The sequence below is a fragment of the Hipposideros armiger genome, unplaced genomic scaffold (assembly GCF_001890085.2).
Source record: "Hipposideros armiger isolate ML-2016 unplaced genomic scaffold, ASM189008v1 scaffold_194, whole genome shotgun sequence".
Classification (NCBI taxonomy): Eukaryota; Metazoa; Chordata; class Mammalia; order Chiroptera; family Hipposideridae; genus Hipposideros; species Hipposideros armiger.
This window is the reverse complement of record NW_017731544.1, coordinates 1,170,432-1,195,778: the sequence shown is the minus strand read 5'-3', so window position 1 is coordinate 1,195,778 and position 25,347 is coordinate 1,170,432. Positions and strand designations below refer to the sequence as shown.

The following is a 25,347-nucleotide window of genomic DNA, read 5'->3' as shown; positions in this document are numbered from 1 at the left end:
ACCTACAGAAAAATTTCAAGAATAGTACAAAGAACTTCCATATTTCCTCTTACCAGATTCTTAGTAATATTATTAGCTCATTTGCTCTATGTCTTATTCCAATATGCCTTTTACTGACAATGTGCTCCATCACCTTTAAATACTCTAGTGTATATTATGTCAAAACAAGGATACTCTCCTATACAGCCAACATACGACTTTCCAATCAAGAAATTGACATTGACACCGCAATATCTTCCAATCTTCAGACCCCATTCAAATTGTGCCAACTATGTAAACAATGTCTCTTTTTTCTTCTTGGTCTGAGATTCTAGCCAAGAACCCATGTTGCATTTGGTTGTCATCTCTCAGTCTCCTTTAGTCTGGAACAGTTCCAGTCTTTCCTGTCTGTGGTATCCTACGTGGTCTTAGAAGTGTAGGCATTTCATTCTGTAGGTTCACACTTAACCTGGATGCATCTGATGTTTCCTCATCACGCAGGCCATGCATTTTTGTGAGGAATACCGCAGAAATGATGTCTCTTCTCAGGACACCATATCTGGAGGAACACTATGTCAGTCTTTTTTACTGCTGGTGATGTTAACCTTGGTCACCTGGTCGAGTTGGTGATCTTCCAAGTTCTCTACTCTTTTTCCCCATTGATTTGGATTAGTCTTTTGTGGGGAGAGATTCCAATTTTATTCCAGTATTTTGTTCCTCATCAGACCTTCAGCCACTTTCCTTAACGTTCATTGGCTGTGTCTACCTGTATCAGATACATAAATAAAATGATAAAATTGAAAATTGAAACTCGTTATAACTCTTATGTTTACTTCGTATTGTAGTATTATCAAAAACTTGAAGAATATAGTAACTCACACCTTTTTTGCATCTTAATTTAAGTGCATATCAGCATTCACTATGTAAGGCATCTTTAAATTAACTACGGTATTTTTCTTTAATGAAAATTGTTCATTTATACTGCATGGAATTAAGAGAAAATAACATCTTATTTCTGTAAAGGTGATTTGCCTAGCTTTTCTACCTTTCTCTTGATAGCTTTATATACAGCATTGCACTTATTGAACTAAAATACCTTTTCAAAAACAAGATTAGAGTGTATAGAAGATATATTAGATGCACGTCTGCTGAGGGGTTTTTACATTAAGACTGCTGTGACTTCCCTCTTTATGGTTTTTCAAAATTTCCATTTCTTGTAGTTATTGGATTTTCATTTTTTGCATTTCTAATAGGTTACAAATACATGTTTTCTTAATTTAAAAAATTTGATTGTTTTTCATCAGCCAGCAACTGAAATAAATATATGACAAAACATTTCCAACCTCCAACTTGTCAGAATTCAAGATCTATTGCAAGAGTTTTGTTCAATCACATTGAGAAAAATGGCGCTTATTTTTAAGCTCTCCATTTCTAAGTAGATTCAATAATGTAGAGTGATATGAACCAATAAATATGAAAACAGTATAAAAACGTCTGGTGCCGTAAAATAAAATCTTGGCAGAAATATATGAGAAAGGAAGGCCTACATTTATTGTAGATCATTATCCTGGGGAGTGTTATTCAATAAAGTGATAAAAATGAGGAAATAGAAAGCTCTTTGAGAGCCGGGACTTGGTCTCTTTTTCCCAGGATCCTCTGTGCCTACTGCAGTTCTTGCTCTATAGATGGCTAATAGATATTTGCTGAATGACGGACTGAATGAGAAGTTCAGAGCACCTGCTGATACCAGGTCTTGTGGTACCTGGCTGATTTCTTAGGTTCCCTGAAATGTTTTCTCTGCATTATAAGCATAAAACTTCATTAGGTCCCTACCATGGGTCAGGCAGTCCTCTAAACACCTTACATGGATTAATCTCATTAAATGCTCATCACAATCTTGGAGGTAGGTATCGTTATTATCCCTATTTTATAGATAAGGAAATGGAGCCCTGAGAAGTTAAGTCTCATGTCTAAGGTTACAATAACGGACAGAATTAACATTTGAACCAGGTTGAGTGGCACCAGAGCCAGTTCTCCTAACCACTTTCTTGACAATTTTCCCATTTGCTGTTTTATTGTGTATGCATGTGTGAGTATGTACGTATGTATGTATGCATGCATACGTTTTTATTGAGGTATAATTGCCATATAATGTTATACTAGTTTCAGGTGTACAACATAATGACTTGATATTTGTATACATTGTGATATGATCACAATAAGTCTAGTTAACATTCTTCACTAGGCATAGTCACAAGTTTTTTTCCTTTATTCTTGTGATAAGGACTTTTAAGATCTACTCCCTTAGCAATCTTCAAATACACAATACAGTATTATTAACTAGAGTCACCATGCTGTACATTACATCCTCATGACTTATTTTATAGCTGGAAGTTCATGCCCTGTGACCCCCTTCATCAATTTTGCCTCCACCTAAACCCCTCCTCTTGGCAACCACCAACTTGTTCTCTCTGTGAGTTTGGTGGTTTTGTTTGTTAGTTTGTTTTGTCTTAGATTCCACATAAATAAGTTAGATCATATTTTATTTGTCTTTCTCTGGCTGACTTTTTTCACTTAGCTTAATATCCATCCATGTTGTCACAAATGGCAAGATTTCATTCTGTTTTATGGCTAAATAGCATTCCATTGTATATCTATATCGCATCTCCTACACTTAGGTTGTTTCCATATCTTGGCTATAGTAAATAATGCTGCAATGAACATGGGGGTGCAGGTATATTTTCAAATTAATGTGTTCATTTTCTTTGGATATATCCCAGAAGTGGAATTGCTAGATCATATGGTAGCTCTGTATTTAATTTTTTGAGGAACCACCATAGTGTTTTCCATAATGGCTACACCAGTTTACATTCCCACCAACAGTGCTACTATCTGCCTGTTTCGCCACAGCACCATGGCCTTTCTACTTCCTTCAAAACCCAAAGCCTCTCATGACAGGGTTAGCACTATTGTTTTCTATTGCTTTTGAAGACAACAATCATATTTTATCTTTACTGTGTTTTTTTTTAACTAGAAATGTTTACCCAGAAGTTTTCTTCCTTACAATTTATTTTATTTCAATAGCAGCATCATGGCATGTTGAAATTGATGCAGTATAAATAAAGCCATTATATGTATAGTCTGCATAATTGGGAAAATATTTTGTCTTTTCATTTTTGTCTAATTGCCTCTCTATAAAAGGTTTGCGCTAATACTTAAAAATAGACTCCTACCTTTTTTGGCATTTTCAAGATAGCTAGAATTTGAGACCAGGTTGTTTCTGTTTCCTCTATTTAGGGGTGTTCAGGATTTCAGTTGTGAACTGAAGGTAATAAGCTCACTAAGAATAAAATGTCACCTCAGTGGGTGACCCATGGATCCTGTTGCCTTCTTCTTTGCCTCTTATTTATTCTGAACAATAGAGAAGACATGATGACCCATGAAGCATATCAGAGAGCAGAGAACAGATGCTGCAGCATTGACAGCTTACTATCCCCTGTGACTAATTCCTTTTTTTCAAATACAGCCTGCCTAGAACTTCTTGCTGTCTTACATGCATCAGTGCTTTTCCTTTTTTGTCTGCCCATAGTCTCAGAATACGTTACATATAAAGCTGCTGAAACTTTCTACACAGGCCAATTTTTGTTGGCCTAAAGAATTACTATTGATTTTGAGGACATTAGGATATAGTGAATTGTTAAGTCAAGAGGAATATTTGAAACCGGATAAAATACTGCACGAATCATAGGGCATCGAGGGTCTCTGGGAGCCACTTAATTGCTCCAGATGTATATCCTAAAGGATGTACGCCTAAAAGTATCTTGAACCATTTTTTTAGGTGAAGGTGAAAAGTTACCATCTTGAGAATATAATTTTCTTTCAAGAAATATTGTTTGTGCTTTGAAATAGTGCAATTACATGCACACCTTAATACACTTGTAAAGCCACCGAAGTATCTGGAAATTGAAGAGAACAGTGGTATATTCTCTTGGGAACACACACACACACACACACACACACACACACACACACACTCTCTCTCTCTCTCTCTCTCTCTCTCTCTCACACACATACACACCTGAATTCATCCCAAACTGCAAAAATATTTAATTTATGTATAGATTGAATTTCAAGAGATCATCAAGTTCTTTCCTTTAGGCAGAACTGACTTAAGCCATTCTAACAGGTAAAATTGCATCCAGAAAAGATGGGTTTTATTTTTTATTTTTCCACGAAAGAGCTATACTTGAGTAAACAAATTCAGAAATTAAAAAGTGACATATTCACCATATTTTAAAGTAAAATTCAGTACATAATATCTTAGATACTCAATGATTAAGTAACTAATTTAATGGTTCCTCAGTGAGCATATTATTCCCTTGTGGGCTGTGATCTACCTATCCATGTCTACATATTTTTAGATGCTTTCATATAAAAATTGATGTGTTCTGAGAATTTGATGTATAAAATATAATTTCTGTATTGTTTGAATCTTACTTGATCACTAACACCTGTCCCAGATGGTTTCACAGATCCAGGATAATTCACTCCCCTTCCTATTTTCAGGAAAGTGGAATAACATATATTTAGGGGGGAGAGAAGTTCATATTTTATATAGGTCTTTCAAAATAAGTCTTGGAAAGGAGTTTCATCTTTTAATTCAAATAAAGTGATACCTCAGTTAATAAATCCCTTGGGATCAAATATATTTTATTGCTTAACTATAACACACACACACACACACACACACACACACACACCCTTAAAGTATTTTATAATAGAACTGCATGTGCTTATATTTAAATGATCAAACTCTCCAGTTTTCCTCTCTAGTATGTTAATATGAGTTATATAGAAAAAATGTATGACTTTTTTTAAAATTAGAAGAATGTTTTAAATTATAAAGGGATAGTAAGTTGGAAAAGTTTTGGAAAGAAGGAAGAGTGACCCTTGGTCAGCCTACTGCACTTAAGTGTGAGCCCACTTGAAGAGTTAATAAAGGATTATGCTTCTTCCTTCATTTCAAATATCATTAACATTCTTGAGTTGGTGCAGATACTCAGTGTAGAATAGCTTTGGAGATGCCATTAGGAGTGGAGTGGAATGAGCCCAGTGCCCATATCTATGCCTTGAGTTTTCAAAAAGTGGGGATCTTACAGTATTGTACATAGCCAGTACTCATAGGTGATAAATATGAGCTGGGAATCATTACCGAGATCTCTTTTTTTCCCATATGGATATCCAATTGATATTCCACTGTTTTTCAAAAGAACCGTTACTTTCTCTTAGCATTGTAAAGTCACCTTTGCTATAATCAGCTGACTGTATTTGTATGAACCTGTTTCTAAACTATCTATATGGTTGGTTCCATTAGTCTATTTGTTAAAATTCATATGCCAGTATTGCACAGTATTAATTATTGTGGTTTTATGATTGTAGCTAAGTCCTCTAAATTCTGTTATTCTTCAAGATTATCTTGGATATACTTGTATTTTTCACATTTGCTTATAATTTTATTTTGAATTTTTATAAGTTTATTTGAGCCAAACTAATGGCATATGCTGGGGAGCAAGATTTCAAATGCCCCCCACTTGCTTGTAATCATAAAATCAGCTTGGTTTTTGGTTGGGATCTCATTAAATCTGTACATACATTGGGGGATGATTTATGTATTTTCATTAGAGATTCTTTAACTTCTCTCAGTAACATTTTATAGTTTTGTTTTTTGCAGAGTTATTGCACATTTTTCTTAAATTTATTTCTGGGTATGTGATGTTTTTATATTATTTTAATTGACATTTTAAATTTCCTATTATATTTGTTAGCAATACAGTTGAGTTTTGCACATTGACCTTTTATCTAGTGACCTTTTTAAATTCATTTATAATTCAGTATTATTCATTAATTCATTTATTTATTATAATATTGACTACCAGTAATAACAGTGATATATCTTCATGTCCAATTCTCATACTTATAATTCTTTTCCTTTCTTATTGCCTGGCTAAGACCTCTAATTCAATATGGAATAAACGTGTGCTAGCTGATATCTTTATCTTGCCAATCTCATGGGGAAAACTTTTATATGATGTTACCATTAAGTATGATGTTTGTTACAGTTATTTTTATTATTTTTGTTTATTTGTAGTTTTATATTTTCCATCTCATATAAAGGAACCTCACTTTTATTCAGAATTTTAAAAAAATGAATGAATGTTGAATTTTATCAAATGCATTTTCTGCAACTGCTAATTATTTAATTTTCTTCTTTATTTTATTATGTAGTGGATTACATGGAATTATTTTCAAATGTGAATTCAACCATAAATTTCTGATACAAATCCTACTTGGTCATGATATATTGCCCTTTTTATGTATCACTAGATTATATTTGCTCGTGTTTCACATCTATTCTTTTACATCTATTCCTATGAAATAAATTGGTTTGTAATTTTCCTTCCTTGTAATGACTTTGTCAGGTTTTAGCCTCATAAAATGTGTTAGTCTGTGTTTTGTTGTTGTTGTTGTTGTTAATCTCTGGGAGAATTTGTGAAAGATCAGTGTTACTCTTAAGTATTTTTAAAAATTCACTGATCTGTCCATCTGTGACTAGAGAAATATTTGAGATTTTAACTACATATTCAAATATGAAACAATATAGAGATACAATAAATAAAATGTTTTAAATACATATAGAAATTATTCAGATTTTCAATTTATTGTTATGTTTGTTACTTTTTCAGCAATTGTGTATTTTTCAAGGAATGTGAATTTTTCAGATTTTTCTATTTATTTCTGTGTAGTTTTCAAAGAATTGCTCATTTTATATAAAGTTTTAAATTTATTGGAACAAGGTTTTTCATCTCTCTCCCTTTGTTTTAAAACTATGTATGGAACCTGTATTTATATTCCCCTTTTGATTCTCAATATTGGAAATTTCTGTCTTCTTTTTTTCTTGATCAGTCTGACTAGTGTCTTGTCAATTTTATTAGTCATTTGAAAGAGTACTTTATAGCCCTTCTTTTTAAAAATCCCTGATTCTTTATCATTGCTTTATCTCTGCATATTTATTATTGTCTTCTACTTTCTTTAGGTTTACTTTGTGTTTCTCTACTTTCCTGAAATGAATACTTAAATCACGGATTTTCATCCCTTTTCTCCTAATTATACATTTATGGCTATAACTTTTTTGACTGCAGCTTTATATACATCAAATTTTGATGCTTTATTATTTTTAATTATAATTCTGCTCAAAATATCTCCTAATTTTATTTTGACTTTTTGATCCATGGGTTATTTAAAGGTTTATTGCTTAATTTGAAAACATTTCCAGATTCTTCCATTGTGTATTACTGATTTCTAACTTAATTCTGTTTCTGGGTTTGACATTGTAGTTGACATCAGGCTAACCTTTCTATTGAGAGAAATTTAAAACATATGTATGGTACGAGTATAATATTCAGGGTTATTTGAACCAAATATGGAACATGGGAACAAAGGAGAAATACAAGTATGTCATAAATTTCTAGCATTGCTTTGGAGGTGTTTATGGATTGGCTTACATTCTTAAAGCTAGAGGAAGAAAAAAAACTTGACCAGTACTGCAAAATAAAAGAAAGGAAAAATATTCAAAAAATAAAAATGAGAAAAAATAAGTTATCGCAGTAAGAATAAGGAAAATATATCAATGATACTTACAGAAGATGTGGTTTTCCTGTGAAAAAGCAAATACTCTTACATGGATCAAAAAGACAGAATTCAAGTTTAAATTACAAGGGTCACACTCAAAAAAGAGGATTTGAATAAAGGAAAGGGAAAAATGAAGAAAGTTAAAATAAAAAGCAAGTAGGAATAGCAATATTATTATCAAACAACTATTTCAAGATAAAATTTATTAAGTGGCAACTAGGGTTATTTTATATTGGCAACAATTTTATTCTCTAGAAATACTTAAGAAAAGCAATATGGAATCAAGATACAACTTAAAAAGGATTAAAACAAAGAAATATGGAAAACAAATTGAAGTGGGAGATTTAGCAAAACTATTAAAACTTGATAGATCTAATAGACAAAAATGAATATAATTATAGGATAAAGATAAAATAGTTGATCAATATGATTTAATACATATATAGAAATATAGAAGAGATTAAAATATATAAAATAATAGTAATGTAATGTACAACCTTATGCTATAGGATTAGAAAATTTGGATGTAATAATGATTTTCTATGAAAACACAAATTTGGAACACCAACTTAAGAATAGTATAGAAAATCTCATTGCTAGTAATAATAAAGGGATTAAAAAAATTTGTCAAAGAATCAGCTCTTTCCATCCTTTTCACCCTGAACTCACCACACTCTGACTTTATTATTATTTTTTTAATGTGAGTTTTTCAGACCTTTAAGGAGCAGATAATACTTAGGCTATGTAATTTTTTCCAGACTTTGGGAAAAAAAGGAAAACTTCTGGTTTCACTTCTCAAGGCTATCTTAATCCTGATTCCAAAATTTGAGGATGGAACACACACACACACACACACACACACACACACACACACACACACTACAAGACAACCCCATGTATGAATAGAGATGCTAACGTTCTCATTAAAATAGTAACAAATGGACTCCAGAAGTATATTAATAAAATAAAATAGGTATTTTTAAATGGATTTGTATGAATATCAATATTCTAAACTAAAATATTTGCAGTTGTTAAAGTTGTCTAATCATCAGCCTACAAGAATAACTGAAGAACTATGTTATAACTAATATGAGGCTTTCATGAGATGGGTGAGTATAGGAATATATATGTGTGTATGTGTACACATACATATTATGGAAAAGCAGTGATACCTACTATTGATGAAATGTGTCAGTAAATGAGTCATTTGTTATTTAGCAACATGATTTCCTATATTTGCATATAACATACTGTCTGGTAATTCTACCAATTTTCACTGTCCTTTACCCACCTACATATACTTAACTTTTGTCTTTTTCAATTTACATCACAGCCCATCTTTAGAATCTCTCTACTGTAGAGATGGTCATCTCCTTTTTCCTGTTTTATTTTAGTATTATACTTGCTTGGCAAATTCAAAACCCTGTTATCCCCATCTCTCTGCCTCAATTGTACCCTTGCAGCTGAACTTGGCTGTAGAAGAACACAGAACCATGCTGACGGATCTTACTTTACCTGCATGATTACCTAACTTAAACTGTGCTCTCAATGCTGCCATATTTTCCTAGTCCATTCATTCTCTCATTCTGCTAGATTACTGTTTCATGCTTCTCCTTTTTCCTTACACTTGGAACACCTCCACCCTCATCTTCACTCAGCTGATAGCCTTGTGTCTTAAAAGCAATCAGAAGAAAGCTTCCACAAGCTATTTCCACTACTCATACCAACACACCTGCATCTTCACTGATACATTTTCTCTTGTTTCTCTCCTTTTCCTTAGGTTTAGCATTCATAACCCTAATAAAGACCAGCCTCTCCAGCTGCATATTAATTTGCATCTCCTCTCAAGGGCATTGCTCCAGGAATTTACTCCTTCTCTTGCATTATTACTTTGTCTCCTCCCTATTGGATCTTTTCTTCAGCACACAAATAGGCTATAATATTTATAATCTCAAAAACAAAACAGGAAAACTAAAACCTAAAACCATCTATTGATCTCATTTCCCTTTTTACCTATTGCTCTTGTTTCCCTTTAGCAGTCTCCAGTTCTCCTCTTCTCACTCTCTTTTTTTTATTATTATTTTTTTATTTTTTAGCTGAGCCATCCTGCCACCTGTTGGCAGCTCAGCGGCAGGAAGGCTTGGGCTGGGAATCGAACCGCTGTTGCTCAGAGCTCAAACTCTTGAGCGAGCTCTTAACCAACCGAGCCACTCGGCTGACCCCTTCTCACTCTTTTACTGAACCCACTCCAAGGAGGCTTTGGCTCTCTCTGCTTCACTGAGACCCATGTTGCTAAACCTAGTCTTCAATTCAGAGCCCTCATGCTATTGGACTTTGATTATTCCCTCCTTCCACACGAGCTCTTTGCTTGACTCTCACAGCTTGCACTCTTCAGGTTTCTTCCTCAGTCTCCTGGCTCCTTCCTCTTCAAATCCCTGGCATCTGAGTGAAGAACTGTTTTAGGGCTTGATGCTCAGACTTCTTCTCTGTATCTGCTCACTTTGCAGGTGATCTCATCATGTCTAAAGGCTTTACATCCCATTTCTGGAAAAATGACTTCCTAATTTTTTCCTCTTATCTTGATCTTAGTTCTTGGGCTCCAGACTTGTATATCGAACAGCCCACCTGCATCTTCACCGGGATGTTTAATTGGAAAATTAAGCGGTGCGTGTCAGAAATTAAAGTCATCATCCTTTTCCTCAAACTTGCTCTTCCTTTGGTCTTTACTATCTCAGTAAATGGCAGCTACTTTCTGCTAGTTAGTCAGGTTGAAAACCTTCAAGTATTTCTTGATTTTGTTTCTCTCACACGCACATTTAATCCCAAGAAAGTCTTTATTATTCCCTTCAAAACTTCTTTGGGGGCAGATCCTTTCCACCACCTTCCCTAGTCCAAGCCACCTCTAGCAATAACCCTCAAACTTATCCCCTTACTTTAGCTCTTGCGACCCCCCCCCCCACATACAGTCTATTTTTGACAGTATAGTCAAGTTGATCATATTGAAAGTCAATTTAAAAAGCTATCTCATAGCTTTCTACCTATAGTAGCCAAAGTCATCCTATGGGACTATAAGGCCCTAAGTGATCTGCTTCCTGGGCTCCTGATACCTGTTTGACCTGATTTCCTGTTATTCTGCCCCTTACTCATTCTCTAGCCACACAGGCTTCATTGATAGTCCTTGAACTTTCCAGCAGGCCCTTTTCTCAGGGTTATTGCTCCCCTTCAGGGTTTTACTAGATGTCACTTTTTCAGTGAGACTTTCCCTGAACAGCCCTTTTAAAATATTACCTTCACATACTCCTTATCCTCCATACATGCCTTAATTTTCTTCATAGATTTTATCACCATGTAACCTATTTATTTTATATATTTTGCTTAATTACTTTATTTTAAAGTACATTCAGTGAGGGATGGCATTTTTATATGTTTGGTTCACTTCTGTATTTCCAGCACCCAGAACCAAGCCTGGAACAAAATAGGCATTAAAAAAAATTGCTGAATGAATAAGTGAGTAAGTGAATGAATGAATATAGCAAGTCTTTTTGAAATATGTATGCCATTTGAACTAGCACTTTCATTCCTAATAATTTATTCCAAGAAGGTAATTGCTCAGGTGCACAAAAAAACATGTATTGAAGCATATTTTTTTATTAAAATTTATTGAGTTGACAGTGGTTAGTAAAATTACATAGGTTTCAGGTGTACAATTCTGTAATACATCACCTATATATTACATTGTGTGTTCACCACCCAGAGTCAGTTTTCCTTCCATCATCATATGTTTGAGCCCGTTTACCCTCATCTAACACCCCCTGCCCCCTTTACTCTCTGGTAATCACTAAACTGTTGTCTGTGTCTATGTTTTTGTTTCTTTATTTGTTTGTCTTGTTCCTTTGTTGTTTTCAGTTTTATATACCACATGTCAGTGAAGTCATATGGTTCTTGACTTTTTCTGTCTGACATGTTTCACTTGGCATAATAATCTCAAGATCCATCCATGTTGTTCCAAATGCCAGCTTTTAGCTTTATTTACAGTGACCAAGACATTGAAACAGCCAGTGTGTCCTTGATAGATGATTGGATAAAGATGTGGTCTATGTACACAATGGAATACTACTCTGCCATAAGAAAAGAAGCATTTTTATTAAGAATGAAAAACAAAATAATATTAAGAAATTGGATATTAAATTCATTGTGGTACAGCTATACTATAGAATACCATGCATCCATTAAGGGGATGTGGCTTTATTTTATTGGTATGGAAAGCTGTATAGTTAAGTGAAAAGATGGCAAAATATTAATATTGATCATCTCTGGCCAGCAGGACTGCTGCTGATCTTAATTTCCTCCCTCATACTTTGTGTCTTTTCTAAATTTTTTCTAATTATAACCTATTACTTTATATAAAAAAATTACACACACACACAAACACACAAGCCAAGATGTCAAATCTTTCACAAGTAGCCATAAGTCTTCACTCTTTCTACTTATTCTTCCTATAAAGGCATGAATACTTAGCTTGGAGTCCATGAATGGACTTCATAGAATCTGTGAATCCCTTGTGAAATTTGTAAGCCTAATTGTTTACACACTTACATACCCGCGTTTGCAGATCATCAAAGTAGTCCATATACCCCATGGGTCTTCCCCAACCTATGACAATGTGCTCTTGCATTCATTCTTGAGTCTGCCACTTCTTTGAACCCTTTCTCTTCAGTCTTTCTCTAATTTCCACTTGCGTGGTCTGAGTCAAAACTGAGCTGAGGTAATGAGAAGGCCTACCATTAACTAGGTACTTCCCTTTATCCAGTGACTTATTTCAACTCCTTGACTCTTGTGGATACCCTCGTGCTGTGGAGTATCCACTTATTATCAATACTTTATCATATCTGTTCTTACTTTATTGTAAACTCAGCTGTGTAGTGTAATAAGATGGAGACGTTGTTTTTCAAGTGATCGTGTTGTATGCCAGGGCTTCAATCATGAATTAATTTCATTTGCTACTGATCTTTTCCCCTGGTGATATAATTTTGGCTCCTATCTATATTATTAATGAAGAAGCTTTGTTATCTTCACAGATCTAGCTACATTCCTCTTCTTGCAGCAAGGCTTTTATAAAAGTATTATTATTAGTTTTGAAATGGCTAAACAATTTTCACTTAATAATGTGTTTATCATTGGGCATCTCTAAGCCTCAGTGTTACTTGGCCTTGTTCTTTGCCATATTCTCAGTGCTCATACTAAGTATTTGCTGTAATAAATAAATGAATAAATCATAATGTACACAATGGAATACTATTCTGCCATCAGAAAAGATGAAACAGCGCCATGTGCGACAACATGGATGGATCTTGAGATGATTATGCTGAGAGAAATAAATCAGACAAAAAGTCAAGGACCATATGATTTCACTGATATGTCAGATATAAAACTGAAAGCAACAAAGGAACAAGACAAACAAATGAAGAAACAAAAACTCATAGACACAGACAAAAGTTTAGTGGTTACCAGAGGGTAAGGGAGGACGGGGTGGTAGATGAGGGTAAAAGGGATCAAATATATGGTGATGGAAGGAGAACTGACTCTGGGTGGTGAACACACCATGTGATATATAGATGATGTATTACAGAATTGTACACTTGAAACCTATGTAACTTTATGAACAGTTGTCACCCCAGTAAACTTTAATTAAAACAAAAAACCAAAAACAAACAAACAAAAATCCCTCTTCCATTTATACTTGAACATAAGAAAGGTCTTTGTTTTATAAAGAATGGTCTCAGTAAATCATGAATTGTTGGTCACTGGATGTATTCAAGCAAACTGGATGACTGATGGGGATATCGTAGATGAGATTCAACCATTGTTGTTTGGGTAGATTCTCATTTAAATTACTTTGTGTTTGAGATTCATGCTTGTTTCAGTTAAAATTCACCCTGAAGATTTGCTGATTATTTAAATAGCATGGATAAATATGTCAGAGGAAGTATAAATCATTATCATAACGTGTATGGAGTGCTTTCTCTTTATCAGAAACTGTGCAAAGTAAGCACTTACGTACTTAATTCACTGAATTATTAAAATATTCATCTTAGGTTACAACTCTTATTACCCATATTTGATAGGGGAGGAAACTTGGAGAAGATTTTTAACTTGCCAAGTTAGTAAACTGTGGAGACAGGATGAAGACTCAGGCCTCTTAGATTGCTGGATTTTACTGACTTGATGATGACCAAATACCATTTAAAAAAGAGCAAAAAAAAAAAATTAACCAAAACTGAATCAATACAGTTCCAATAAGGAATGTCAAAAAATACACTTTTTCTCCCCACTTTCCCATCTCCCTCAACATCTGAGGGAATCATTGGAAGTGGCAAGGTGAAACCTCCAATTTTCTGTAACAAATGAACAAATGCACATAACGCAGTAGTTTTGGTCCTAGCACTGGACTTCACTTTTCACATTGCATTGGCCATGCTAGAGCCCTCATAATACCAGTGCTGTCAACTAAGCCTTTCACTTAAAAAATGTATTCAAATTGCTTGTTTTTCACAGAATTGGTGATAAGAAGCTGGACTTCATAAATGATGCCTAACTGGGATTATTGACAAATAATACAAATAGTTACCATTTATTGAGCTCTTATTATGTTTCAGACATGCTGCTTTATATGGATTATCACAATTGAGCAATTGAGTTCTAATTTTACAGATGGGGAAACTGAGGCAATGAGCGGTCAGGTCAGAGGTAGTAGTGAGAGGCTGAGCTGGGTTTTCAATTGCAAAGACTGTGATTGCAATTCCTTTGCAGTTGTGTCATCCATGAACTACACTAATATATTTGGCACTAGAAGTGCATATGGCTTTTCTTCAGGTGACTAATTTACAATCAACTTGTAGCTTAATGTACTGAGATGATCTGATCTTTTTTTCTATTTGCATTTAATTTAAGGCAGCAGAAAAATTCTCATTTCATGTTGTGTGCAGTCCTTTTGTTGGATGGAATGTGACCTTATTTTTATCCATGATCCTGAATTATGAAGGAGGTTGTTAAAATGAATGATGTCCTGCCACTGTTGCCTACTTCTCTGAAGCCTAATTTTAAGTTAGTTTATATTTCTGCCAATGCAAAAGATGTTTCAGTAACAAGGCCATAAATTATTGTAAAGGGTGAACTTTATTTCTGATTTTAATTACCTCTCAAAATTATGAATAACAAATCCAGAAGACATGATATGTTTAAGTGTGACAAATTATCTTCTTGTGATATAAAATGTGATTTTTTTTTAAAGATTTTATTAGGGAATTGGGGGAGGGGAACAGTGTTGGGGAATCGGGGAAAGGGGAGCAGACAAGTTGCTGTCCTTTTTGTTCTTCAGTCTAGCTGTGGAGGATGTCGCTTCACTGGCTCATGTTGGTATTATCATTGCGCTCTTCCCGGGTGAGGCATTCACTCACTGGCTATTGGAAGGCTGCTCACGGCAGGCAGCTCACGGCAGCTCATGGCAGCTCAAGAAAGCTCATGCCCGGTGCCAGCCAGCCCCACTGCAGCCTATGCTGTTGCCGTCGACTCAGCAGTCCATCTCCAGGTCGAGCTATTGTTCATCATCTTAGCTGTACAGGGTGCAATGTCACTAGCCCATGTGGGATCCAAACTGGGGCTCTGCTGCTCAGAGCTGGCGTCCCAAGCCAACTCCTAAGCAATGTGCCACTTGGCCGGCCCTAAAATGTGATTTTTAAATTAAGGTAGTAAATGTTCATTAACAGTAAAAGGGAAAATAAAGGACAATAAAAGAAGGTTAAAAATCATAGTTCTATCACTCAAACAACCACCTTTAAAATATATTGATGTATTTTAATCCAATTAACATGTTTTCCCGATGGTCACAATGGTAATGTATCAGGGTTCTTGGTTGTACAGTGACTGGAGGTAATGGATGGGAGGGCAGCTTACCGAACTGATGGGAGCCTGGAGCACCAGAATTTGGAACAGGCAATAACCAACCAAAGGTATCCTGTTGGACCAGCAAATAGAAAGCAGGATGAAAAGTAACCTTAACAGCAGTGGCTGGGATGCTGTAGCCCTTAGCACAATACAGGTTCCTCTTCCCTCTCTGCCTGGTTGCGCTCAATCAAGATTCTGAGTCTCAAGAAAGTGTGTCTGATTGCTAGGGTGTGTCCTGGGCCTGCCCCTGGCTGTGCCTTGGGAGGAAGAGGGAGGATTTGACTTCTCAGCTTTTTAAAATGAGAAAGGCAGCCAAAGTACTATCTTTACTGAGTGTTTTGTATGTGTGCATTTGCCATGTTCTGAGTGCTTTCTTAAATTAACTCTCAAATCCTCACTGAAGTCCTCTGAGGCAAGTCCAATTCATATCCCCATTTTATAGTTGAATTACCAGGTGAGACACCGATAGGTGATGTGGCTCACCACTTACAGGAGGGGTTCTGCAGTGTGAATGCTCAGGCTTTAGGGCGTGAGTGTTTAACATCTCTGTTCTGTTGGGCCTTGAGGGGATGGGGGGAGGGGAGCAAGGCCCGCTTCCCACTGACATGGCACCCAATGGGGGATAGTGGAGTTGGGGAAATGGATATAACTATTACTAGAAAAATGATTCATTAAAATAGGCCCATTACAGATAGTCTTAAAATTATAATTATGTAATAGTCATATTTTCCGCTAATTTTATGTCTCCATATGAGTTTGTATTAATATATCTTAATAGTGACTGGTTTTGAACACATAGATCAACTCCTTTCAACCAGTTTTCCCTTATTTTAATGAGAGCTAATATTTATTGAATACTAACCATGTGCCAGGAACACTTCTCAGTGTTTCACATCATTATTTATTTTTCTCTTCACTAAATGGTTTTTTTTTTTGCATATTATATATCTATTTTATTTTTAAAAAGTGAATGATGCTAATGAAAATATAACTTTTAGTCAAATATTTAACTTTTGAAAGTTTGTTTTTTGCTTGTTGGACACAGTGTCAGCCTCATTGTTATTAAAGGTTACTTTAGTGTCTCAAGATCAGGAATTCAATACAGGTGCCATTTCTAATAATACCTAGAAGAGGACAGCAATAATAGGATTTTTGCCTCGATGTGTTAAGAATTGAAAGATTTATAACAATGGGGCAGTGTGTTTGCTGATATTTTTTAAACAATGCAAACACCTCTATCATAGAATTCAGTAGTGGAATTGGTTAAATAATGAATATTTGTTATCAAATAATATAGAAAGAATTCTCTGGTTGGTGGTTTCTAGATCAAAAAGTTAACAAGTTGGCATTTTATTCTTAATAAATTTTAAACATGATTTATATTCTTGACTACTTTATTTTTTAACCTTAAAATAGTATTTTTCTATATTTTACATTAAAGAAGTAATATATAATTAGTTAAGAAAATTCAAGGATATAAAAAAATATGAAAGGTTCTTCACATCGTTTCCCCTAATTGTACTCCTCTGAGGTAACTGCCATTGACATTTGACATGTATCCTTCTTAATCTTTTTTGTCTAAAAAGATCACACATGCGCACACACACAGAGTTTTATCAAATAAATTGGGATTCTATAGTTAATAGTAAACTATTGGCATTGTTTCATGTCAGAATCTCATTCTTTTGTAGAGTGGCATAGTGTTCCAGGATGTGGAAGTATCATAATTTCTCTATTAGTGTATAGTTGGTATTTTATCAGACTTTCACTATTTTGGATAAATCTGCAGTGGGCACCTTCTGCATAGGTCTTTGCTGATTTTGTGCTACTATTTTGTAGGATAGATTTTTAGATCTGGAATTGCTGATTTAAAGAGTGTGCACATTTAATGTATTGAGAGTTTTACTAAACTGCCTTTGATGAAGTCCCTGTCAATTTATTTTACCACAAATAGCATAGTGCTTCTTTTTCCCACATTCTTATTGACATTGGATATTATTAATCATTTTTATTATTGCTAATCTGATTGGTGAATCCATTAAGTTGCTTTTTCTTATTGATTTGTAGATGCTCTTCATGTATTATAGACATTAACTTCTGATTTATCATATGTTTAATCTTCCATAATGTCATTTGTTGTTTAATTTTATTTAAGCACTTTTTCTTTGAGAAATTTTTTAATTTTATGTAGTTAAAAGGTAGCTAATCTATTTTACCTCTGGTTTCTGTTTTATTCAAATTTCTCCTCTCTTTCAATTATGGCTCATTTCCTTCTTCTACACGTTATTCCCAGCAGCATACAAACACATATTCTTACCAATTAAAAGAAAGAAAAACCTACTTTCACTATGTGTCTTTCAGCAGCTACCTTCCCATTTCTCCCCGAGTGTCTGTATTTTTTATCTCATTTCTTCCTGCCCAGCCTCTCTTGAGCCTACTTCAAGACTTTATTTTCTATAAGGGTTTCTGAAATAGCATTAGGGTCACCAGATACCTCCATTTTGCTAAATCAGTGGTTCAGTCTTTATCTTACTTGACCTATTAGCAATATTTGATACAGTTCATAACTCCCTTTTCCTTGAGACATCTTCTTTATCACTAAGCCTTTGGGATGCCACTCTGATTTTTTTCTCCTCTAATGTCACATATTTATTGGTTTCCTTTGCTGGTTCCTCTGCAAGACGTTAAAGTGTCCTTCTTTCTTCTAGAGTAATCCCTATGCCTTCATGGCTTTCAATACTCTCCATATGCCCTTGACTCCCAAATTTCTATCTCCATTAGGGACCTGACTCCACCTCAGACTTGTAGACTTAGCTTCCTCTCTGCATGTCCTTTTGCGTGTTCATTAGGTACCTAAACATAACATTTCTAAGTTTAAAACTTGATTCAAATTATTTTAGTTTTTCTTCATTTGAGAATGTCTTGATTTCTTTTTAATTTCTGAGAAGAAACTCCCTATTTTAGCTAGTTTTCTCAGGTACTTCTCTGACAGGGCTTGGGAGGGTGACTTCTTGTTATTTCCAGGTGGAGGCAGAAGTCCAGGTTCCCCACTTGGACTTCTGTTAAGAATTAAAGGGGAGCTTCTGTTATTTCTGGGTGGGAGTGGGAGTTCCACCTCTCCACATGGTCTTTACTGACACTGTGGTAGGGATGGTCTCATTACTGCTTGTGGTGATGGAAGTCCTGACTCTCCACTAACCTTCCTCTGATACCATCCCAGAGTGTGTTGTTATTGTCAGATAAGGGTGGAAGACTAAGCTGCTTCTCATGTGGTCTCCACTGATGTCATGGAGGCCTTATTACTGGCTAGCCAGGGTAAAAGTCTTGGCTCTCTACTTCTTCTTCCCTGTCACCACCCTAGTGGACGTGTGGATACATAATTTCTGCCTCAAGAGGGTAGAAATCTATTGGGTTGTCGGGAAAGTCATGACACATTTTTGCATTGAAAAACATAGAAAAATATGTCATGACTTTCCCGACGACCCGATAGTCTCCCCACTTAGCCTTTACTGGCACAGTTTTTTTTCTGTGGTGTTTCACTGAAATATAGTGGTTATTTATTGTTTTTTCTTTTCCTTCTTTTTTTTTTTTTTAATTGGGGAATTGGGGAAGGGAACAGTGTTGAGGAATTGCAGAAGGGAACATTATGCTTTTCCAGGACCCATCAGCTCCAAGTCAAGTTGTTGTCCTTCAATCTTAGTTGTGGAGGGCGCAAGCTCAGCTCCAAGTCTAGTCGCCACTTTCAATCTAGTTGCGGGTTGAGAGGGGAGGGGCGCAGCCCACCATCCCATGCAGGAGTCAAACTGGCAACCTTGTTGTTAAGAGCATGCGCTCTAACCAACTGAGTCACCTGGCCGGCCCAGCATGGTTATTTTCTAAAAGGTTTTGTCTTGCTAGTCTTCCCCTTTGTTGGTACTTGGGCTAGAAAGAGCAGGCTCCACCCCCCACCCCCCCACCCCCCACCGCGGGGTGGGGTTTGCATTCATTAATTTTCCAGGTTGCTGGCTCTTCAGCCCCCCGTCTGGGTATATGAGGCAAAAAAGAAATCTAGGAAACTCACTACTGTGTTGTTCCTTGAGTCCTGAGGTCCCTTGCAGGTTTCCTTTCTTTTCTCCATCGTTCAGACTCTTCGTATGTTTGTTTTATAATATAACGTCTAGTTGTACTTAGTGTGAGAAATAGGGAGAGCACATCTTCTCACCTTTCTGGAGACAGAGGTCCTATCAATAGTTTTTGAGCTTGATCTTCATTGGGTTCCATATGGCTCTTCTCTGCACAGGTACCTGGAACTAGAAAGCAGTGGCCATCGCAATGAAGTCAGACTGCATTACCGCTCAGGCAGCCACCGCCCTCACACGGAAGTGTTTCCTTACATTTTGGCTGATGACAAGTGGCATAAGCTCTCCTTAGCCATCAGTGCCTCCCATTTGATTTTACACATTGACTGCAATAAGTAAGTGAAATGTTCTCAGTTCAGGAAATGAAAGAGTCTAAGAAATGACTGTTGACTCACATTACTTATCTGATATTTCCTTTTTTGCAGAATATATGAAAGAGTGGTAGAAAAGCCTTCCACTGACTTGCCTCTGGGCACAACATTTTGGCTGGGACAGAGAAATAATGCACATGGATACTTCAAGGTATCTTGGCTAAAGTCTGAGTGCAATGTGTAAATACAAATGCTTTCTAATGAGTTGTGAAAAGTACACTTTGGTTTTTATGGTGTGAAACAAAATAATTTGATTTGTATGGTTTTTCTCTGTTTATGTTTATTTCTATTTTTGTTTTTGTACACTGGTGTTTTATTTAGCTGACCAACACGTTCTCTTTTTTTCCCTAATGAGTTTGATCTTTAGAGATTACAGAGATGATCATGAGGCTGCAGTCAGGGCAGCTAATATATCATTCTTGAAATTTGACATTCAAAGTAATAAAAGTCTCAAATGTTAGTATACAAATAAACTCCCCACTATTGCAATATAAACTTTGATGGTACTTTCACAGGGATGTTAATAATAGGGGATTGAAAGAATATTCATTATTCATGGTCTCTTGTACTCTAGAAAGTGAGAAAGAAATACATACATGTGCACAAATCTATCAAAACTAAAAAGCAGTCGTAATTTATGTCTTCTTCAGTGTCTACTTAAAGATACACTTTGTAGATTTTCATGATTGTAGAAGATATAAAAGACGTGTCACTTAACTTGCTGTGTTTAAAGGCTGAAGAAATAAAATCCAGAAAATCGCTTGACTACAAGCCCATAAATATCACTTTTCCCCAGTGACTCCAACAGTGCCTGTAATACAGAATTGGCTTGGCAAATGATTGTTAAATAAAAGAATGAAAGGTGATGTGTCCAACTCATGTATTTTTAGGTAGAGTAGGTACCAGTAACTTTAAAATCGTGTTCTAAGCTAGGTTTATAATCCTGGAAAGGGGTATTTAAAACTTACTTAAACATTATCTGTTATCTGAAAGCAAGGTGCTTTGAATATGTTATTCCATCTAAATCAAGTCTTGCTGGCCCTGGGTGGGTTCTTTTCCTCCTCTTTTACATATGCACAAACCTGCTCAGAGAGGTTAGGTACCTTCTCCAAAGCTAATCATGGGGAATTGATCCCATTATTGCAAATCCTGAAAAATCAATGCTCTTTTCTCACGTAAGGGATCGCAAATTTGTGCTGCAAGTGCCAAGTTTTTTCTGTATTTAATCATGACAAGCTTTCCCATAGAGCCTAGATGTGTCCTTGGAATCCTTTTCACACATCAATTATATGTAGTCCCCTAGGGATCATACTTTTATTGTAGACTGTGAATGGTGCTCACTAGAGTTGTGCAGTGCACAACATGTATATTACTGTACATAGTAACCTTGTTTTTATGTTGCTACTTCCAAGTAATAGGAGTGTATATCCAAGTTGCCTCCTTAATCTAAACCCAGACAGACAGCAGATCCAGCAATTGCCACTCAGTGTACTAAGATGTTTATCATTCACATTGATACTATTAATCAGATAAAACATGTAGAAGATGTATAGGCCAATATTTGGTAAATTTTGTAGGTACATTCAAAATTGTCTTGACAATATATTGATACTGTCACCCCTGTCACGAGACATTCTGTTTGCATTTTTCAAAGGGATAAAGTGAAATATTAAAGAAAATATATAAAGTTGATGAAGGAAGAGAGAAGAGCAGTGGATGAAAGGAACAGCTGGAGTGTGTCTGATGAGGTCATTTCTGAGCTATCATTTGGCCTTTGTTTTAAGAGCCCCATAAGCTGAAAGCTAATTATACCTTAATGACTAAGGATGCCTGTAAATTATGCCTATAAACATGTAATATGACCCTCTGTGTAAAATAGATTATTTTCAGATGGCATTTTAAAAAATTGAATGCTAAACTTTTTGTACTCCTAAGGACTCGTCACTAAGTCTTGTGCAGCTGTTTAATCTATTGTCCTTTTTGAGTTAAGAAATTAGTTTTAAAAGATTCAACTGAAAAATGAGAAATGCTCAAATGAGCATTGCTTTTATGACTCAGTTTTTCTATTCTTTTCTTTTGATGAGTGCAATTAATTTAAAGTTGGTATCAGTTTCATTGTTGCTGAAACGAGAAGTGATTTTCAGGTAGATTTTTAAAGGTCATTTTCAAGTTCTACTTCATTGGTTAACTAAAAATAACTTCTTAAAACAACATAACTATTGCCTCTTAATTATGTCTTGACATTTAATCTGAAGGCTTTAAAAATATTATCAATAAGAGAGTACATGGGTAATCATCTGTTATGCCTGATGTATTTCTTACCCTTCAGTTTGAAGTCAGAGCAGTGTATTCCAAAAAAATTTTACTCAGGGATTTTGGTTAGTCTATCCTGGTATGTTTTCCATTGTGAACTTGACTGTTGAACATAAATTGAGTAGATGAAAGTAATGTTGTTGTTGTTTTTTAAACTTTTCACACATAGGGTATAATGCAAGATGTGCAATTACTTGTCATGCCCCAAGGATTTATTGCTCAGTGCCCAGATCTTAATCGCAGTAAGTCCATTCATTTTTGTACTGTGTGATGAAAAGTGTGCTTCTTGCTTAATTTTGTCCGGAATGTCAGTTTGAAATTGGAGTTCCTATATATTAGTTGTAGCATAGACTTAACCAGATTAAATCCCTTATAAATATAACTTGACAAATGTAGTGTTTGTAATTTCAGCCTGTCCAACTTGCAATGACTTCCATGGACTTGTGCAGAAAATCATGGAGCTGCAGGACATTTTAGCCAAAACATCAGCCAAGGTAAAAGCTACTTAGAAATGCAGTCTGGGGAGCTCAGAAATCCTGAGGTTTCTTATAATTCCTTTTATAACCACAGATGTTTACCTTTGAGACGACTTTTCTTATACTGTACTTTTTGCTGGGGCTAAGTCTAAATCTAAATCTCTGACCAAGGAAAGGGCTTATAAATAAATATTCAAACCCTGGCCATCTGTATAACAAATGATTCAGTAAATCAGGAATGAGACAGATTAGCTGGTTTTTACATTGCTTACTGTAACAGGGTTTATTTAATATTTATTTTATTGAGTTATTCTTTATAAGGAAGGAGACAAGAAGATATTATTGTAGAGAAAATGGGCACTAGGATTATTTCAAGGAAATGGTCCTACAAATGTTTTCTACCACAGTGGTACAGTTGTAGGATAATTCACTGTCTTAAACATGTATCAAGTTTACCTACAATTTCATCAGACTGTTGTCATTTTGCATAGTAGTTACTGGTAACCTGAAAGTTATGTCGTACGTGGATAATTTGTTTCTGGCAAATATAAATTCTAAAATTTATGTTTGCACTTGAGTAAACATATTTGTGAAATTAAGCATTTTTAAAAATGGAAAGTGATTATCTGTATTGTGGGTGATGCTATTTTGACTTACCCTTTATTTATGTCTTATAAATTTTGCTTTTTTTTTTTTTTTTTTTTTTACCAAAGGCAGGGAGCAGGTTTACAAAAAGAACAGGGGGAAAATCCCTTCTTTTTAAGTAAAGGCTTAAATATATTTATAACAAATAGTTGATGGGTACAGGAAATATTACTGCTGTACGCTAAAAAAATCCAACTCCTCCTGGAGTATTTTGCGTTTCTGCATTGCTGGAATGATGAACAATATGAACTCCTTCCTTTGTGCCACAGCTGTCTCGAGCTGAACAGCGAATGAATAGATTGGATCAGTGCTATTGTGAAAGGACGTGCACCATGAAGGGAACCACCTACCGAGAATTTGAATCCTGGACAGACGGCTGTAAGAACTGCACATGCCTGGTATGGCTTCCTCTGGAGTTCAGACTAAGGGAACTCAGATGCCTCCTGTCTTTAAAAATTTATTAAAATAATGTAATCATAAAAATTTCAAGACCCATTTTCTCAAGACACAACACTAAAGTGCCAGCAAACCCGGTCAAATCTAAAGAACTGTGTGTTACATTATTAAAGACACTTTCTAGCCTATAAAAATGATTATGGTTTAGGAATGCTATAAAATTTAATATAATGGTACACACATGAAGTAAGCAATTAAAATTAGGTTTGTAAGGTGATTCCCAAAGTATTTTCTCCTGTTACCCTAAACATTTCTAGGGGTTCTCCCCTCATGTGTTTATTAATATATTTTAATAAAATTAAGTTAAATGCAGCATAAAATATTGTGACCAGATTGGTCCAATGTAAACAAATAATGGCATTTAAATAAAGAAGATAATCTTTAAAAGTTTACAGGTAGAATGGGCCGGCTGAATGGCTCCGTTGGTTAAGAGCTCACTCAAGAGTGCAAGTTCTGAGCAACAGCGGTTCAATTCCCAGCCCGAGATGAGCTGCTGAGCTGCCAACAGGTGGCAGGATGGCTCAGCTAAAATAAATAAGTAAATAAATAAATAAATAAATAAATAAATAAAAGAGTTTACTGGTAGAATACAAATTATAGAATTTCAATAAATATGATTTTTCTAATTGCTCGCTAATCAAGTAGAATATTTAGTTTATTATTATTTCAAAAATATATGTTCAACTTCAAAGAAAAGTTCACAGTTAGCTTGGTTTTGAACTTTAAAATTCCACACAAATTCATCTGTTAAAGCTGGTAGACTGGAAAGAAATTAGAGGTCTATGTAAATTGGTCTGAAAAAAATTTCCCCAGTTCATCAAGTCTATTCAAAAGCAAAACATCATGCTGGTAAAAAAGTCAAGGTAGCTCTGAAATAATGTGTGTGTCTGTGTGTGTGTGTGTGTGTTTGTATAATATTATTTCTATTTAGGAACATTTATATTTTTCCCAAATTACAGCACTTGATAAATACAGTAAAGCCTTCCCAATGTGTTAACTGGGGGTCAAAAATCCAACTGAGTAAAATATGAGATTTGGTATAATGAAGTCAATCAAATGACTAGAAAAGCAGCTAGTAACCTGGGAATTCTGGGTAACATCCAGGAATCAAATTCCCTGCCTTTCTGTCTGCGGCTTGGTGCTTCTTGTGGTGATTGTAAGCACCTCCTCGTGGTGGTAGCTTTCCCCTCTTAAATATCCATGGGAAGATTCTGAGTCCTGAGACTGGGTCTGCAGGATGGCAGCAGCTATTCCAGAAATCTGGTTTGTTGATGCTCATTTTGTGCATAATCTGAGGGAGACATGAGTGCCCCAGACTTACCCTTAGCCCCCTAGTTCCTTGTCAGTGTGTGCCTT

The 25,347-nt window shown here is 35.3% G+C and overlaps 1 protein-coding gene across 1 annotated transcript in view; it reads left to right on the top strand.

Annotated features, from left to right (window-relative positions):
* Window positions 1-25,347, top strand: part of NELL2 (neural EGFL like 2) — a 329,178-nt gene that overhangs the window by 58,843 nt on the left and 244,988 nt on the right. The window contains exons 4-8 of the mRNA XM_019653065.1: window positions 19,892-20,065; window positions 20,156-20,252; window positions 22,584-22,656; window positions 22,826-22,908; window positions 23,805-23,933. Of these exons, the coding sequence (XP_019508610.1) occupies window positions 19,892-20,065; window positions 20,156-20,252; window positions 22,584-22,656; window positions 22,826-22,908; window positions 23,805-23,933 (556 nt within the window). The remainder of the gene's footprint in view (window positions 1-19,891; window positions 20,066-20,155; window positions 20,253-22,583; window positions 22,657-22,825; window positions 22,909-23,804; window positions 23,934-25,347) is intronic.